The sequence below is a fragment of the Pseudochaenichthys georgianus genome, chromosome 23 (genome assembly GCF_902827115.2).
Source record: "Pseudochaenichthys georgianus chromosome 23, fPseGeo1.2, whole genome shotgun sequence".
Taxonomy (NCBI): Eukaryota; Metazoa; Chordata; class Actinopteri; order Perciformes; family Channichthyidae; genus Pseudochaenichthys; species Pseudochaenichthys georgianus.
The window spans coordinates 6,989,060-7,006,606 of NC_047525.1; the positions used below are offsets into that span (position 1 = coordinate 6,989,060).

The following is a 17,547-nucleotide window of genomic DNA, read 5'->3' on the forward strand; positions in this document are numbered from 1 at the left end:
GCTCATATTTGTATACAAAATAATGTGTTCATATTATGTATTACACAGGGTTGGAAGGGTTACTTCAAATATCTATTCCGTTACAATTATTAGTATAACAATTTTAGCCAGTAACCCTAGTTAAGTATCAAAATATAAAAGTAATGTAACCTGATTACTTTCCGTTACTATGGATTACCTCAATGTCAGATGCAATGCAAATAAGTGTGTAATGTCAGACAGCAGAACAATGTGACTGTAGAAAAGAAGCAACCAAGATATTTTTAGGATCAGAAATGATTTTACTTATAGGAAACGCTGCCTTTCACTCAGCATATTCAGGCAGTAGCCTTAACACCAACACCAACGCTCTCCTGGCTGCTGGTCTTCACCATACCTGTAGCCAAGATGAACGCCCGCACAACAGAAAATGCTGCGTTTTAGTTTAATACACAGCTCACACACACTATTTTATAATCATATATGTTGGGGAAATATTTTCCAAGGCCCATAACTTTGACCCAGTTTATCAGTTCATACTGTCCTGACTGAACACACGCACCTGTAACCTTGGCTGCTGTGCTCTCAGTGTTTTGTCTCCCTGTTCCTGCCTGTTGGCGTCATCATTCTATCTTGTTATGCACAATGTTGATTATTCTCTCTGAACTAGCTAAATACACGGGTCTGGGATAGAGTTATTCAGATTTGACGTGGCATCTCAACTCGTGGCCCGTGATATATCTTGTGAATTCTCCGGCCGAAGCTCCAAATAAACCGTCAGTGTTTGCCATCAAAGCTCCACCTCTCCTCGTGTTAGCCCACAGGAGTCGACAGGACAGTACAGTTTACAAAGAAGAAATACAATCTGATCCTTTCACAACAAACACTTTATGCTCTTTTTAGTCTTTAACTAACATTGTAGACTCTCAGGTCTTCTGGGACTGGTCAGCTTTCTGTCCCTAGAGTCAGAACAAAACATGGTAAAGCAGCGTTCAGTTATTATGCTCCAAATATCTGGAACAAACCTGCAGGTCCACTACAACTCTTACTACTTTTAAATCCAGGCTGAAGACTTATCTTTTTGCCGCTGCTTTTAATTGAACTATTCATATTTTAAACTGCACTGTAACTATTTATTCATACTTTTTATTCAATTCTGACTGATTTTAATGACTGTTTTTAAATGCCTTTGTCTGAATGTCTTTCATTTTTGTAAAGCACCTTGAATTGCCTTGTGTTGAAAGGTGCTATATAAATAAACTTGCCTTGCCATCCCCATTTTTAGAAATATTAACAGTAATCTGATTTTTTTTGTCACTGTGACGGAATACATTTACCTTTTTTTTGTATCCTGTTTATGTAATCCCTTTAGATGTAATCTGTTACTCCCCAAACCTGGTTTTACTAAAAACGGCAGTATCAATTTGTAACACTAGGGGCGCTGTGGTAACAAAGGTTAAAATCCCACACACAGCGCTTTAAATGGATAAAATAAATAAAAAAGATCAACAGATACACGTAACACATACGTGTGAATGAAATAGGACGTAGGAGTGACATTCATACATAATATTGTAGTATTTTAAATGTTTCTGTGTTCAATAGTTCCCTCCCCTCTGTGTGCCGGTGTAGCTCTGCTGGTGGGTCTCGCGCAGATCAGCCTTCTTAAGGAGCGTGTTACCACTCCTCGCGCAGATGAAACAGGAGCGAGACTCGGGGATAAACAGAGAGCATGTTCCTCAAAAAGTGCTCCCTGACGCCAGTAGATGTGGAGAGCCTTCGGCGACGGTCAGCGGCGGACACCCCAGGTAAGACCAAACTCCTGCCGCTGCTGGAGCTTTGTGGGACCTCCGTTCAACTAACACGCTGCTTTTTGGTCTTTATCTGGGTGTTTAAAACCCAGGGCAGGCTGTCAGATTCGTCTTTGTGTTTATTTTACATTTGACTTGGTCGTTAACGCGTTGATCAAAGTCACCTGTGCTGCAAACTTTCCTCCAATTAGTGCTCAGCATTTGTCTCTAAAACTAAAGAAGTCACTTTCTTCCTAGAGTAAAGTGTGAATATATTATAAACTTAACTGATGTGAACTTTGGTATACTTTTATTCCGACAGAAGCTTAGAAGTATATTGTTTTCTGGTCTTTTACAGAACATTCTAATTTATCCAGAATATATTTATATATTCGCTGTTTATTTTTTAAAACACGTTGTTAAAATAATGTACCAATTTGGGAAGAATAAAGTGTCTATCTAGTGGTGAGGATTGTGTCCTAAATCAGAAGCAGTTCTTTCCTGTACTTTAAAAGGGATTGTTTTGGGATGATCACAATTTTTGAACCCTAATCCAAGTTGTTTACATCATGTTGGTTTGGTAGATTGTCTGTCTGGATTGTTCCCCACTTTCATTCTTCATCTAACACACTGGTTCTGTCATCTTCCCTCAATTCATTGCTGTTTTCAAAAGGTGTCAGCTCACAGCAAGTAGTTTTAAAAAGGCACCAGTCAGTTGTGAAGTCTGAATGAGACTTATCCTCATCCAGTTGCCTTCAAAATACATCCACTGTTTCTTTACTGAGACACAGGGAGTAACAGTTAAGGCATAGCAAGCAGATTACATATCAACAGTCCATGCATGCTTCTGTTTTGATTGCAAAGCATAGCACTGAGTTCATGTCTCTGTCTGCTGCAATGCATTTCTAAAGTGATCAGTCCTGCAGACAGCAGTTGACAGGGAGGGGGGGGGGGCTGAGGTGACACTGCATGACTCTCAGGAGGTTTTTGTTAGTCACACACATCTCCATGGCTGGAGGGCTTTGGTGGAGGATGTCAATCAAGCTCACACCTCTGCAGTGATACCCTGCAGGGAGGTGTGTGTAGATTGATGTTTTTAGGTGGAGTCAGTGGATATGGGGAAGGACGGACGCCAAAACAAATACCCCCCCCTCCAGATTTACCGTCCTCTCACCATCACTGTTTCTCTCTCTATACATCCATGGCTTTCCCTGGGTTCTAAGCATGAACACACATTGTTGCTCATCTGCAGGAACAGCATTGTTTGGCTCACAACTTATGCACAACAAAGAACAGAAAGTAGAGAACAGAGAAACAGATATTCAATACATCAGTCAAGTGTATTGAATTAGATCGGATCTACTCATCTCCAGACTTCATTTAGCATTTTTCTCTGCTCATGTCATGTCAATATATTACTGATGCAAACCCAAAAATAGTCGCGGCTCGCGGGGGTAGCAGTTCCAGCAGAGAGCCCCAAACTTTCTTTTCCCTGGCGACATCAACCAGCTCTGACTGGGGGATCCCAAGGCGCTCCCAGGCCAGCGAAGAGATATAATCCCTCCACCTGGTCCTAGGTCTACCCCTTGGTCTCTTCCCAGCTGGACGTGCCTGGAACACCTCCCTAGGGAGGAGCACAGGTGGGATCCTATCTAGGTGCCCGAACCACCTCAACTGGCTCCTTTCGACGCGAAGGAGGAGCGGCTCAACTCCGAGTCCCTCCCTGATGACCGAACTTCTCACCTTAAACCTAAGGGAGACACCAGCCACCCTGCGGAGAAAACTCATCTCGGCCGCATGTATCCGCGATCTCGTTCTTTCGGTCATGACCCATCCTTCATGACCATAGGTGAGGGTAGGAACGAAAACTGCCCGGTAGACAGAGAGCTTTGCCTTCTGGCTCAGCTCCCTTTTCGTCACAACGGTGCGGTAAAGCGACTGCAGTACCGCTCCCGCTGCTCCGATTCTCCGGCCCATCTCACGCTCCATTGTTCCCTCACTCGAGAACAAGACCCCGAGATACTTGAACTCCTTCACTTGGGGTAAGGACTCATTCCCTACTTGGAGTGGACAGTCCATCGGTTTCCTGCTGAGAACCATGGCCTCAGATTTGGAGGTGCTGATCCTCATCCCAGCCGCTTCACACTCGGTTGCGAACCGATCCAGTGAGTGCTGAAGGTGAAGCCATCAGAACCACATCATCTGCAAAAAGCAGTGGTGCAATCCTTAGTCCACCGAACTGCAGACCCCCCCCCCCCCCCACGACTACGCCTCGAAATCCGATCCATGTATATTACAAACAGGATTGGTGACAAAGCGCAGCCCTGGCGGAGGCCAACCCTCACCGGAAATGGGTCCGACTTACTGCCGAGGACCCGGACACAGCTCTCGCTTTGGGAGTACAGAGATTGGATGGCCCTGAGTAGAGACCCCCTCACCCCATACTCCCGCAGCACCTCCCACAGTAACTCCCTGGGAACCCGGTCATACGCCTTCTCCAAGTCTACAAAACACATGTAGACCGGATAAGCGTACTCCTAGGCTCCCTCCAGGATCCTTGCGAGAGTAAAAAGCTGATCCGTCGTTCCACGACCAGGACGGAATCCGCATTGTTCCTCCTCAATCTGAGGTTCGACAATCGGCCTGACCCTCCTTTCGAGCACCTTGGAGTAAACTTTCCCGGGGAGGCTGAGTAGTGTGATGCCTCTGTAATTGGCACACACCCTCTGATCCCCCTTTTTAAAAAGGGGGACCACCACCCCGGTCTGCCACTCCTTCGGTACTGTTTCCGACTTCCCCGCAATGTTGATGAGACGTGTCAACCATGACAGTCCCTCAACACCCAGAGCTTCAGCATTTCCGGGCGGATCTCATCCACCCCCGGGGCTTTGCCACTGTGGAGTTGTTTGACGACCTCAGTGACCTCCCCCCGGGAGATTGGTGTTGATCCCCCGTCATACTCCAGCTCTGCCTCTAACATAGAGGGCGGAGTTGTCGGGTTCAGGAGTTCCTCAAAGTGTTCCTTCCAACGCCCCAACACTCCATCAGTTGAGGTCAACAACGTCCCATCCTTACTGTACACAGCTTGGATGGTTCCCTGCTTCCCCCTCCTGAGGTGTCGGACAGTTTTCCAGAACAACTTTGGTGCCGCCCGAAAGTCCTTCTTCATGTCTTCTCCGAACTTCTCCCACACCCGCTGCTTTGCCTCGGCCACGGATTCGGCTGCTGCCCTTCGGGCCTGTCGGTACCTTGCAACTGCCTCGGGAGTCCCCCGGGATAACAAATCCCTGAAGGCCTCCTTCTTCAGTCGGACGGCTTCCCTGACCACCGGTGTCCACCAGGAGGTTCGAGGGTTACCGCCCCTTGAGGCACCTAGGACCTTGAGACCACAACTCCCCGCCGCGACTTCGGCAATAGAGGCTTTGAACACCGACCACTCTGGTTCAATGTCCCCAACCTCCACAGGAATGCCCGAATATTTTATACTCATATTTTTTCTATTTTGAGATGATTCTATTTTATAATTTATTTTTCTACTCTTTTTAATTTCTAATTATTTGCAATGCCCTGTCTTATATGTTGCTGCAACGAAAACAATTCCCAATTTGGGATGAATAAAGTATATCTTGTCTTATTTATTAGGTCTTATACAAAGTGCAAAGACAAATATACTTGGCAAGATTTCAAGTGTTGGTACTGTACTCTGCCTTTTTAAACCCTTGACAGTTCTGCATGATTTGTTCATATTTAGAGAACTCTGTGGATCCTGAACAGCATCACTGGTTGCCGCGGCGACAGTGTCAACATGAAAGGGTCCAGCATCCAGAGCTGGGCGCAGTGGAGACCCCCTCCCCGGAAGCTTCTGCACACCACTACTGCCACTACACCCCCAAGTGCTTCCTCACCGTGAACAGAGGTAAACCAGCACTGTTTCTGTAGGGATCTGTGGACATGGGAGATATGTAGTTTCATAGAAGTCAACTGAAGGAGAGAGAGAGCAGTATATTTTCTCTTGCCATGTGGAAGAGCTTTCTCACTGTGATCTGCACAGGAGGACAAGGCACCACCCGATCTACTCCATCTCGGTATGGTGAAGAGGCTTGGCATGAAGACGCCACAAGGACCATCATAGTTGAGAATGAGGTGGAGGCTCACAGGGAGGCCAACAACTACAAGGTGGGCATCGACTGGCTTTAGAGTATACTCCCTTAACCCTAGAATCAGAATACCAATTCCTCACCCCCTGTTACACTGAATGTTTTTATTCTCTGATGCCTTTACAGGGAATGAAATATCAAAAACGGATATAGATAGATACTTTATTTCACAAGTTGGGAAATTGTTTTCTCACAGCAGACAATCAATGTACAAGAATTAAAACATTCTTCGAAAATATAATAAAATACAAATAGAATAAACATTAAAACGAAATATACATATTATCAGTAGAAAAGACATATTCAGAAAAGTATCGATGCACTAAAATATACTGAATAAATTAGAATACCGATCTACTAAAGGGACGGCAACATTTAAACATAGTGCACTATATTAAAAGGTTTTATTCAAAGTAAAATATATCCTGTGATATGATCCAAGTCATACTGTATGCTTACTACTTTCCAACATATGTCTTTTTGCTAAAACTTTACTATTTATAACACTTTGGCATAAATGTGGTAAAGTATTATCAGAGATGGCAAAAGTAACACATCCTTTCCTCAAGTAGAAGTACAGATACTCGTGTTCAAAAATAGAAGTACTGACTAAACTTCTTCTTTACTTAAGTCAAAGTAAAGAAGTATGGGCTTTGAAATGTACTTCAGTAAAAAGTACCCTTAACTAGCAGCTGTTTTTAAAGAGTACCTGACCTCCCTTTATATTAATAGAACAATAATGTCATTGTTAGCTAATGAATGTTTCCATGCTGAACAACGGCAACAACGGCAACATGACAACGTTCTCATTGGTCCCTCTTCTTTAGAGAAGACAAGGAAATGATGGATACACGGATCGTGTTCAAATCAATAGGCAAGCAATGACTCTAAATAATAATGATCACGCCATCAAACACACATTCAAACTAAAGGAACCAGCCTGTTAGGTAAGTGTGAGAAGTAGAAAGTACAGGTATTTGTGTTCAACATGTAAGAAGTATAAAGTACAGGTATTTGGGTTCAACATGTAAGAAGTATAAAGTACAGGTATTTGGGTTCAACATGTAGAAAGTACAGGTATTTGGGTTCAAAATGTAAAAAGTCGTCAGAAAAATATGTAGTGGAGTAAAGTACTGATATCAGAAACGAAGTATTTGTACTCCACTACTTCCCATCTGAGTATTATGGTAGTTTATAAGTAGTTCTCTTGACATTCATTGTTCTGTGCCATGCTTGTTTCAGTTTGGCTTCAGGAAGTGGAAGGCTCACGTGACAGAGAAGCCCATTGAAGACCGATCGGACATCATCAAAGAGCTCTACTCTGACCTCAGTGTTGTTAAGCCTCAAGAAGGTCTTCTTCTCTCTTTTCGATCCTTAAACTTTCATTCTGTTGCAGCCTACAGGAAAGCAATAACCCATACTTGTTATCTTTCTCTTTCAGGCTCGGTGATCACCTTTGGGAACATCATTTATGTCCTTTTATTCGGATGGTGGATATCATTAATCTACTTCCTCATTTGCCCTGTAATGTTCCTAACCATCATCGGTGCAGCTTATGGTGCGTATCCTGTACACCAGCTGCATCATGTCATTTGTCTTTTATATATTTTAAGTGTCATTTTAATTATGTATTTATTTAAAGTGTCTTTGAGTTTCTTGAAAAGCGCTCCATAAATAAATGTATTTCTTTCAGGCAAACTTTGTTTTAGGTTGGCATTGTACTTTATTTGGCCATTTGGGAAGTCCATAGAAAAGGTATTTTGAGATCTAGTATTAAACGTTTCCATATTTAAGTGCCATTTAAAAATAAGCTGAGATTTACATGATGATGAAAAGTCATTGACCATATGCTGTTGATTGTCTGCCCTTCCCAGGCTGGAGAGGTAGTTAGGAGATCCATTGCGAAGTCTCCGAAGTGTGAGGTGATCCCAGAGGAGAGCGACAGTTCGGGGAACAAGGACTCTGCTCCTCTCCTGATGCCCTCCCCGTTCCCTGTGGAGATCCCAGAGCCAGCAGCTGGGAAAACGTCCAATCACTGGGTAAGAAGGTCAGAATCACCCTAATCACTGGATGCAAGTAATATTTATATATTAATAAGGCTTTTGAATATACTTTGTCTCTCTGCAGTGTCGCGTCAGCACTTATGTTTGGCTGTTGCTAGGTTACCCTGTCCTGGTGGTGGTCCACTCGCTGGCCTGTGTGCTCTCCTGGCTGCTGGTCTTCACCATACCTGTAGCCAAGATGAACGCCCGCACAATGACCATCGTCCTCCTCATGGCTCCAGAGGACGTTCAGGTTCACAAACTGGAAAAGGTACGATACAGTTATTGTCAGATCCAGTCTGATATTTTTCTTGCATCACAGCAGCTCCATTTGCAACATCAAACAAGGACAAATATTAAGACATGATACAAGGAAAACAACATCAATCACTTAAGAGTAACATGCTCAAAAACCCTTTAGCATACATTTGATCTGGGAGTTAGCTCTGTATTTAATTTGAGATAGACTGGTGCACAAAGGAGTGCTTCAGTCTAACTTTATTAAACCGTGGGAACCTGCATCTCTTATTTGATAGTCACAATTCATATTCTCTGTTCAGGACATGGTTGGGGTCAGAGACACTGTTGTTGTGGTAGGCTGATTCACAGAGTTTCTCTCTACATTCTGGTGGAGCAGTTTTGTACAAGTTGTTAAATGTCAGCAGACAGTGAAGAGAAAGATGTCAAGGCAAAGAATGTGTGCAGTATTCTCCTTCCTCAGCTGCACCGGTCACGCGTATCAAAACATCAAGTGCAAGGTTATATTAGTCTCCTTATTAGCTATGGTAACATGTTGCTGAAGTGTGTGGCAAATCTAATTAGTGCATCTACTGACTTTTCCTTAATGGGTCAGTTCAGCCAAATCACACAGAACAGTGTTCTGTTGTTCTTCCCCACATTCCCCACGCTGAACATAGTTTTGGTTTTATTTGCAATTGCCTTTCAAATCTATTCCTCTTGCGATGTGGACAGTTTGCTTTTGGAATGGACCTCAAAAGAAATAGAAAAGCTAAATTGACCTTAGCGTTGGAGGATTATTCAGTAAGCAAAATGCTGTTCATAGAAAGACATGTGGCTCAGATGTTTTCAAAATCCACATGCCACTAGAAGAGAGCACAGCAAAGGTTTTCTTCAAGTATCTAACCTTGCCCTTTAAACCATATGGACCATTGAATCTTATTTAAAAAATGTGTAACTTTGGGGTTAAATGTCTTTTGTTCTCTTTTGCAGACCGCTGTGTGTGAGACCAAAGTCATCTTATGCTGTTATCGAGCCTTTAATGTGTATTACTACAAATACAGCATACAAGGAATCAACATTATCCCCCTCAGTATCCTTTTCCTGCTGTTGATTACAGTAAGGGGCTTGTAAGACAAATTCCAAGAGGTCAACTATTGGTAAATTAGATTGCATTTCAATATACTGTACCCTTGTTTTCTCACAAAGTGTAATATGGAGTGTGTGCAACCAGCGGCCCTGATCTGCATGTCATGTATGCAGTGGCGTTTTTACATGTACAAAAGTGGTGGGGCACAAAAAACTTAGATGTCTATAAGCTTCTGCAGTGAGGTTCATGGCTGGCACTGACTCTTCAGGTTTACAAATATTATATTTTGACCTAAATCAAAATATATTATTTTCAAAAGCTTTTTTTTCTGATGCTTCGATTAATTTTAAACTGACAGTTCAACAAAAGGATACCCAAAACATTTAATTTTATCATTTAAATATTGAATTGTTCTCTCTTAGTAAGATCCCATTGTCAATAAAATTGCGGTCTTACCTTGACTTGAAGATGAAGTCCATTTGCCTATCCCTCTGGACAAAAATCTCTATTACTTTTTTGTAAAAGTCCTCCTTATGTTCTTGTAGTTTCAAAAGTCTATCATTAATCTAATCGATAGATTTATGATTCGAAAATTATAAAAGTAGGGTAGACATGTGGATATTATCCGGCTGAACAAAACGTGCATTTATCTAACGGGTACGTTTCCCACAGATTTATTTTGAGCTATTTTCTAAAATCCCATGGAGAAATCTCATTGCTTTTGTGTGGAGGGAAGCCATGCGCAGCTTACTTCCGGGTTTTAGGACGTGTCTCGTCTCCTCTTCACACACCACACTTTTCGCGGCACACGTACTTACAGCCAATCAGCTCTGAATGATGTGAGATGACGTATGGTGGGGATGGCAGCTCAGTGCCCCTATGGTCATTATTTTTTTTGCCACACACATTAAATAGGACAATACTCTAAGTCAATGGTGACTCTAAGCTCAGACAGTGAGAGGGAGGGGCATGATCGGGTTTTGTCCTCTATGGTTCTGTCACACATGGCTCTAAACAGCTCAATAGGCACACACTGCAGACACTAATTAGAACACAGACTGAAACAGCAATGTACAGACGAATCAGATGATTAAACATGATCTTAAAATATATTTTATATAATTATTTTTTGCATGATTTTTGTAATCATTATTTGTAATACTTTCTGCTGACACTAGGTGGGGGATCCAGCCCTGCTCTGTCTGCTATCCATCAATGTGTTCTCCTTAAGTCCCTGCTCCCTGCAGACCTGCTCCCCCTGGTGTTCATCACGATCATTATTGGATACACTGACCGTAAACACACATTCTGCAGCGCAGAGACCAAGTTTATCACCGCCATCATCTCCATCATCCCTCTCTCCTACTATATTGGCATGGGAATAGCCAGGTACGTTTAGAGTGTCCCTGATACTTGTGAATAAAGAGGTGAGTATTGGACTGTATGACCATCACGGCCCCTGGTAGACCCCCAAACAATACAGACTGTTGCAATCTTATCAATTGTAGTGTGACATAATTACTTCTAGTAAAACATACATTTATTTGATATGGTCTCAATACTTTAATATGTTAATTATCACACTTTCTAACATGCTGCTGCCTGCTACTCATTGTTAGCCATAGTTGTTTTCTTATTTGTCTTTTATTTGAGTCATTTGTATTACTTGTGTGCTTTTCTTTTTGTATTATTGCTTGCCTTGTATACCTGCTATGCCACTTTTGCTGTAACATTACATTACATTGCATTTAGCTGACGCTTCTATCCAAAGCGACTTACAATAAGTACATTCGACCAGGAAGACACAACCTTGAAGAAAACAGAATCATATAAGTACATCAGGTTTCATAGAGCCAAGTATTTCAAGTGCTACTCAACTGGCTTTAGATAAGCCAGCCCTTTATTAGTATAGAAGTGCTCTGTTAGCAGTTCTTTGTTAGTAATTCTATCGCTCGAGGTGGAGTCGAAGGAGATGAGTTTTCAGTCTGCGCCGGAAGGTGTGTAAGCTTTCTGCTGTCCTGATGTCAATGGGGAGCTCATTCCACCATCTTGGAGCCAGGATAGCAAACCCACGTGTTTTTGCTGATGGGAACTTGGGTCCCCCTCGCAGCGAGGGTGCAGTGAGTCGTTTGGCTGATGCAGAGCGAAGTGCACGTGCTGGGGTGTACGGTTTAACCATGTCCTGGATGTAGGAAGGGCCAGATCCATTCGCAGCATGGTAAGCAAGTACCAGTGTCTTGAAGTGGATTCTAGCAGTTACCGGAAGCCAGTGGAGGGAGCGGAGGAGCGGCGTGGGGTGGGAACATGTAGGAAGGTTGAAGACCAGACGAGCCGCTGCATTCTGGATGAGCTGCAGAGGTCGGATGGCACATGCAGGTAGACCAGCCAGGAGGGAGATGCAGTAGTCTAGGCGTGAGATGACGAGAGCCTGGACCAGAAGCTGCGTCGCTTTCTGTGTCAGCTGGGGACGCATCCTCCTGATGTTATAAAGCGTGTATCTGCAGCAACAGGTGCAGCGATGTTTGCAGTGAAGGACAGGTTGTTCTCTAGGATCACACCCAGATTCCTTGCAGTCTGAGTCGGGGAAACAACAGAGGTGCCGATGTTGATGGTCAGGTCAAGAGTGGGACAAGCTTTTCCCGGAAGGAAAAGCAGTTCAGTCTTGTTGAGCTTGAGGTGATGAGCAGACATCCACTGAGAGATGTCAGCTAGACAAGCAGAGATGCGTGCGACGACCTGGGTCTCTGAGCGGGGAAAGGACAGAATTAATTGGGTGTCGTCAGCGTAGCAGTGGTATAAAAACCATGCGGGCTAATGACTGATCCGAGTGAGTTTGTGTACAGGGAGAAGAGGAGGGGACCAAGAACAGAGCTCTGAGGGACCCCTGTAGTTAATTGACAAGGGTCGGACTTGGACCCTCTCCAAGTAACCCTGTAGGTGCGGTCTTCGAGGTATGAGGTGAGGAGGGAAAGTCCAGAGCCTGAAACTCCAAGTTCTTGGAGAGTGCGAAGGAGGATCTGATGGTTCACCGTGTTGAATGCAGCAGACGGGTCCAAAAGGATGATGACAGAGGAGAGGGATGCTGCTTTGGCAGTGTGCAGTTCCTCAGTGACAGCAAGGAGGGCAGTTTCTGTGGAGTGACCTGCCTTGAAACCAGACTGGTGCGGATCCAGAAGGTTGTTCTGATGGAGATAGCAGGAGAGTTGTCTAAAGACAGCGCAGAAGTTAGAGAAGTGTTGATGAAATGGGTGAGAAACGGTAGAATATCAGGAGCGATAGTCTGAAGGAGGTTTGAAGGGATAGGGTCCAGAGGACAGGTGGTAGGGCGGGCAGAGGTAATGAGGGTAAGAACCTCACTTGGAGAGAGAGGGGAAAAGGAGGTCAGTGTGTGGGTGGAAGGAGGGTCTGGTGACCCAGCGGTGAGTAGAGGTGAGTCAGAAAAAGAAGAGCGAATATCATCAACCTTTTTTTCAAAGTGGTTAACAAAGTCGCTTGACAGAAGGGAGGAGGGGGAAGGGGCTTTGGGGGGGTCCAGGAGGGAGGAGAAGATGGGAAATAGTTTTTTGGGATTGGAATAGGAAGATTGGATCTTATCTTGAAAGAAAGTGCTTTTTGCCTCAGAGATGGAAGCAGAGAAAGAGGAGAGGAGAACCTGATAGGTTAGGAGGTCGTCATGGTGTTTGGATTTCCACCGTTTCCGCTCTGCTGCCCGAAGGACGGTTCTATTAGCACGCAGTGCGTCATTTAGCCAGGGAGCAGGAGGGGACTGACGAGCCTGCCGAGATGTGAGAGGACAGAGAGAGTCCAGACAGGATGAGAGAGTAGAGAGGAGAGTTTCTGCAGCAGAGTTTGGAGGCAGGAATTGGAACGAGTCAAAGGAAGGGAGGGCTGAGAGCACCGATGAGGCAAAGGTAGAGGGGGAGAGGGAGGTTACGGCGGACAGGTGCAGGATGAGTAGAGATTAGTTTGTTATGTTTGGAAAGGGGTAGAGAGAATGAAATGAACACTGTAAATGTCCCCGCTGTGGGGCTAATAAAGGAATTCTGATTCTGACTTGTGTTGTAATTTTGCTCCTGAATTCTGATGACTGTATTTTCACAGCATTTCCGCTCAGAGTAACTTTGCAGTGGGGGCGGTGGTGAATGCCACGTTCGGCTCCATCACAGAGATGACTTTCTACATCACAGCACTGCTGCAGGGACACAATGCTAAAACCAAATGTTATGAGGAGATCGTCAAAGCAGCGCTCACTGGGACCCTGCTCGGGTGTATACTGTTCGTACCGGTGAGGGCCTGAGAAGCAACAACTCATCAGTTATCATGCAGCAGTATGACCCTCTGAATGACTGTCTGTGTTTGACAGGGTATCTGTATGATCATCGGGGGCATCAAACACAGAGAGCAGAGATTTAACAGTCGTTCAGCCGGAGTGAGCTCTGCTCTGCTCTTCATCTCCGTAGGAGGTCTGTATCGTCGTGGCACATTCAATTCATTTCAAACTATGTCCTCTACTACCAGATTCATAATATTTGATCCTCATGATGTTATACTGTCCCTAGGTGTTTTTGCTCCCACCCTCTTCTCAAAGACGTTTGGGGATCTGGTGTGTGAGAGCTGCACCAATGTTCCAGGCAACAGCAGCGTCCCGTTCATCTGCAGGGACTGTCACTACGACACGGTGAGCCGCTTCATGTGTTTCACAACGTTTTATCAACTGCTCATGGACTTGGAAGGGACATTCCTCACTCTTCTACCATAAAGATTACACCGACAGCTTGATATATATAAATCCTTTAATTGCCATATTTACATACTCTTTTGTTTTACACTCCTGCTGCACCGATAGTGAAACATTTCCAGTTCACATACAGGTCATCATACAAAACCAATGCAGAAGCAGTTGACAAGATTAAAATAACAAATACAACAGACAAAAATAAATGGGGAAATTCCCTACATAGTCACTAATAATAACGATTAATGCGGGGGGGAAATAAGTAAACAATTAATAATGAATCAAGCTAACAAGGTACAATGGTTGAGGGGACTTGGCCTTGATCATACTAAATTAAGTATACTAAGCACTACATTATTATAGTAGCATAGGCATTACAGGCATCCATCTCTAGAAACATGTTTCTGAAGCCGTAAACCAAGACATGTGTGATTTATTTAATTTGTATGTACATTTATAATATTTCTTTCAATTTCGTATAACTCCCTACGCTTCCAGTCGTTACACTGTATGTTGGTGGTTCAGCTTTAACCATCAAAGCGTGATGCACTTGATGGCTGACGCTAATAGAATTTGTAGTAAATATGCTTTATCTCTGCCAGTAACCCCTTCTGGGAGTACACCAAGGAGAACTACTGTAGGGTCCTTGGGTTTCTCTTACTGAACAACTTCCTGGAGAGCATCAAATACATCCTTCCAGTTTTCACTCAGTTCTGGGCTGGACCACAGACCACACCGTATGTGTGATGTGCTGACCACACTTTCTCCAATTCTGTTGTTTTTAATAGAGTACAGCGGACCCATATTTGATCCTGTCCCATATTGAGTAAGTACATGCACCATGCCTTTTTATTTACATTTTGCAGGGCTCGTCCCCTCAATAGTGTTTGATCTAATAATGAAATAAATGTCCTCCAGGCCCCTGGTGTACACCATCTCCGTGCTGCTGCCTGCTGCCTACCTGATCGGCCTCATCTTCACCCTGAAGACCCACTCCCACATCTATGATATCCACATCAGCGACGGGCACGGGGGCCAGGACGCACAAGAGGGCACGAGCACCACTGGTGATGTCACCTCAGGCCATCTACTTGTAGCCAACACATGTATTAATGGCAGAATTGTTTCCAACAGTCACATTGCCACAGGTGTGTGTGAAGTGTTCTTTAATATGTTGGGTGAAGGAGCATGAAATGCACGGACTGCTTGTTGCCTGCTATGTTAGTGTATGTAAGGAAACGGCATGCTAAAACCCTTGATGTGAGGGGGAACACCTAACATACAGTAGACTTTGGATGAGAAAGGGGAGGGCCAATATCGGCCAACATTGAGGGAAGTAATAAATATTATACTCATGCTGTGTTTTCCACCTGCAGGGCATCATGTAGTGCACTGGTCCCGGACCAGGGCCCTTGGAGTGCTGATTGTTGCCACGGTACTAATGGCCTGCTGCGCTGACCTGAGCACGGAGAATATCCAGCCCATACTGGCCCATTCCTCCATCTCCCTGGTAATCAAAATGTATTGTTTTCTATAGAGGAATAAAACACCACTTGGATTCAGAGTCATTGCTCCTTGGTTGATAAGCCCACTTTAGCATTTAGAAGTAAACCTTTTGATGAATACACATTTTAGATAAACTCAATCCAAAGCAATGATGTGTTTTTCTGTGTACTTCCTGTTGCAGTACTTCATCAGTGTCACAGTGTTGGCCATGGTGCCGGAGCTTCCTGAGATTGTCAATGGGATCCTGTTTGCACTGCAGAACAACATCAGCCTGAGGTGCCAGCATCATTTATTCCACTTTATAAAGGCCATACTTGCCACTACCAACACTACCTTGCAATAACACCTGTGAATAGAAAGCTCCAAAAAGGCATTTAGGACAGAGTGAATACACAGAGATGCTGTATGAGAAACCAATGTGAGTTTAGAACATTGAACAATGTAAATCTATTCTAGTAGACCTCAACAATGGAATTATGATCAGTAGAAATGGCCATGACATGGGACCTTTTTTAAATAAAGGAATTCACTTCATATTGAGCTAATGTATCTAGCAAGCGAGCACAATATTTAAAGCACAGTAATGTGTGGTAGTTCAATGTCATTTTACTCATGTATTAACATAGTATGTGAAAATGTATAAGCCTAGTCCATACCATTGTCAATTTAGCCATTATAAAAATAAGTATCAAATAACTTGTATACGTTTGGTCCACAGCCTTGAAGTGGGCAGTTGCATTGCTGTGCAGGTGTGCATGATTCAGATTCCACTGCTCATTCTCTTCAATGCCTTCTACGTAAGTGCCCCGTAATGAATACATCTGTACATAATGAAGTAGTTTGAATCCTGCAGCAGCAAACCTCTTATTTTCTCCCAGGATGTGGGATTTGTGCTGGTGTTCAGTGATATTCACCTCTGGGCCAGCATCTTCAGTGTCATTCTGGTCAATTACATCTTCATGGATGGAAAGTGTGACTACTTTCAGGGTGAGTCCTATTTCTGAGATTACTCCACATCACAAATAAACGGCAGCCGTTCACACTGACCACATTCATTGGATGTTTCAGCAACAGTACAAGTACAGTACAGAACAGTCTATCTAACTTCTAAAGCATGCATCGTCATGAGGAAGGAAAAGAGGATGTGTGGACGGATTTTTATTTTAGTCTTTATAAAAGGACTTAACACATGTGTTTTTGATGAAGTCTGTTTGTTTTGCAGGCACTGCTCTGGTGGTGGTCTACCTCATCCTTCTGGCGCTTTACTTCTTTGCTCCTTCTCCACGCTCTTGTTGATCAAAGTCTCCAACATTCTCAGTGGATTCAGCGCCTCAAAAGATGGACACATATTTTTGATTGAGATTTGACATTGCACAGTAAAGCTGTAAGTGAATAGCTGTGAGCTATTTGTCAATATATGATATTGAAATGGTGTTTTGGATGCTGGAACATATTTCCCGTCCTGGCAATGTTAAAGAAATCTGTGAATCTTTTGAAAATGTGAATTTGTAGTAATTATTTGTGCCTCTGGTATGTAACATGCTGTTTATAAAGAATATAATAAATGCAACAATTTATAAAACATGAAATAAGAATATTTTTGTATCTTCAGTACCAATGTCCTTTTTGTTTTTACGAAATAAGTTAACATTTAGTATGTCCGCTAGGGGTGTAACGGTTCACAGAAGTCACGGTTCGGTTCATACCTCGGTTTGGGGGGGGGGGGGGGTCACGGTTCGGTACGGGTTCGGTACAACAAGGAAAAGCAAAACAAAGTCCCAAATGCATATTTTTTTGCTGTTATTTATTTGTAACAGTAGTGCAAGTTTTGGTATGAAAATAAGGAACTCTGACATTTGGAATCATTAACTGTATTACAGTTAAAAACAAACTACAAACAGTAACACACACACACACACACACACACACACACACTCAGATGGCCATATTATTTATAATGGCTGATGTCAAACAAAAAGGTTAAATAAGCTGAACAACTAAAAAGAATGTC

At 43.5% G+C, this 17,547-nt stretch overlaps 1 protein-coding gene across 2 annotated transcripts; it reads left to right on the forward strand.

The window, feature by feature from the left end:
* Positions 1 to 1,645: 1,645 nt before the first annotated feature.
* cax1 (cation/H+ exchanger protein 1) lies at positions 1,646 to 17,111 on the forward strand. 2 transcript variants are annotated; one of them, XM_034075016.2, is made up of 20 exons: positions 1,646 to 1,787; positions 5,521 to 5,685; positions 5,821 to 5,945; positions 7,169 to 7,277; positions 7,368 to 7,484; positions 7,620 to 7,681; positions 7,801 to 7,965; positions 8,054 to 8,239; positions 9,199 to 9,298; positions 10,543 to 10,684; positions 13,397 to 13,580; positions 13,659 to 13,758; positions 13,855 to 13,973; positions 14,819 to 14,856; positions 14,949 to 15,178; positions 15,407 to 15,540; positions 15,718 to 15,812; positions 16,255 to 16,333; positions 16,415 to 16,523; positions 16,759 to 17,111. In XM_034075016.2, the coding sequence occupies exons 1-20, from the start codon at positions 1,712 to 1,714 to the stop codon at positions 16,830 to 16,832; spliced, it is 2,409 nt and encodes an 802-aa protein (XP_033930907.1). In that variant the 5' UTR covers positions 1,646 to 1,711; the 3' UTR covers positions 16,833 to 17,111. The 2 variants fall into 2 exon arrangements, with proteins under 2 accessions (XP_033930907.1, XP_033930908.1); XM_034075017.2 differs by having other exon boundaries at positions 1,648 to 1,787; positions 14,949 to 15,097.
* The last annotated feature ends 436 nt before the right edge of the window (positions 17,112 to 17,547 follow it).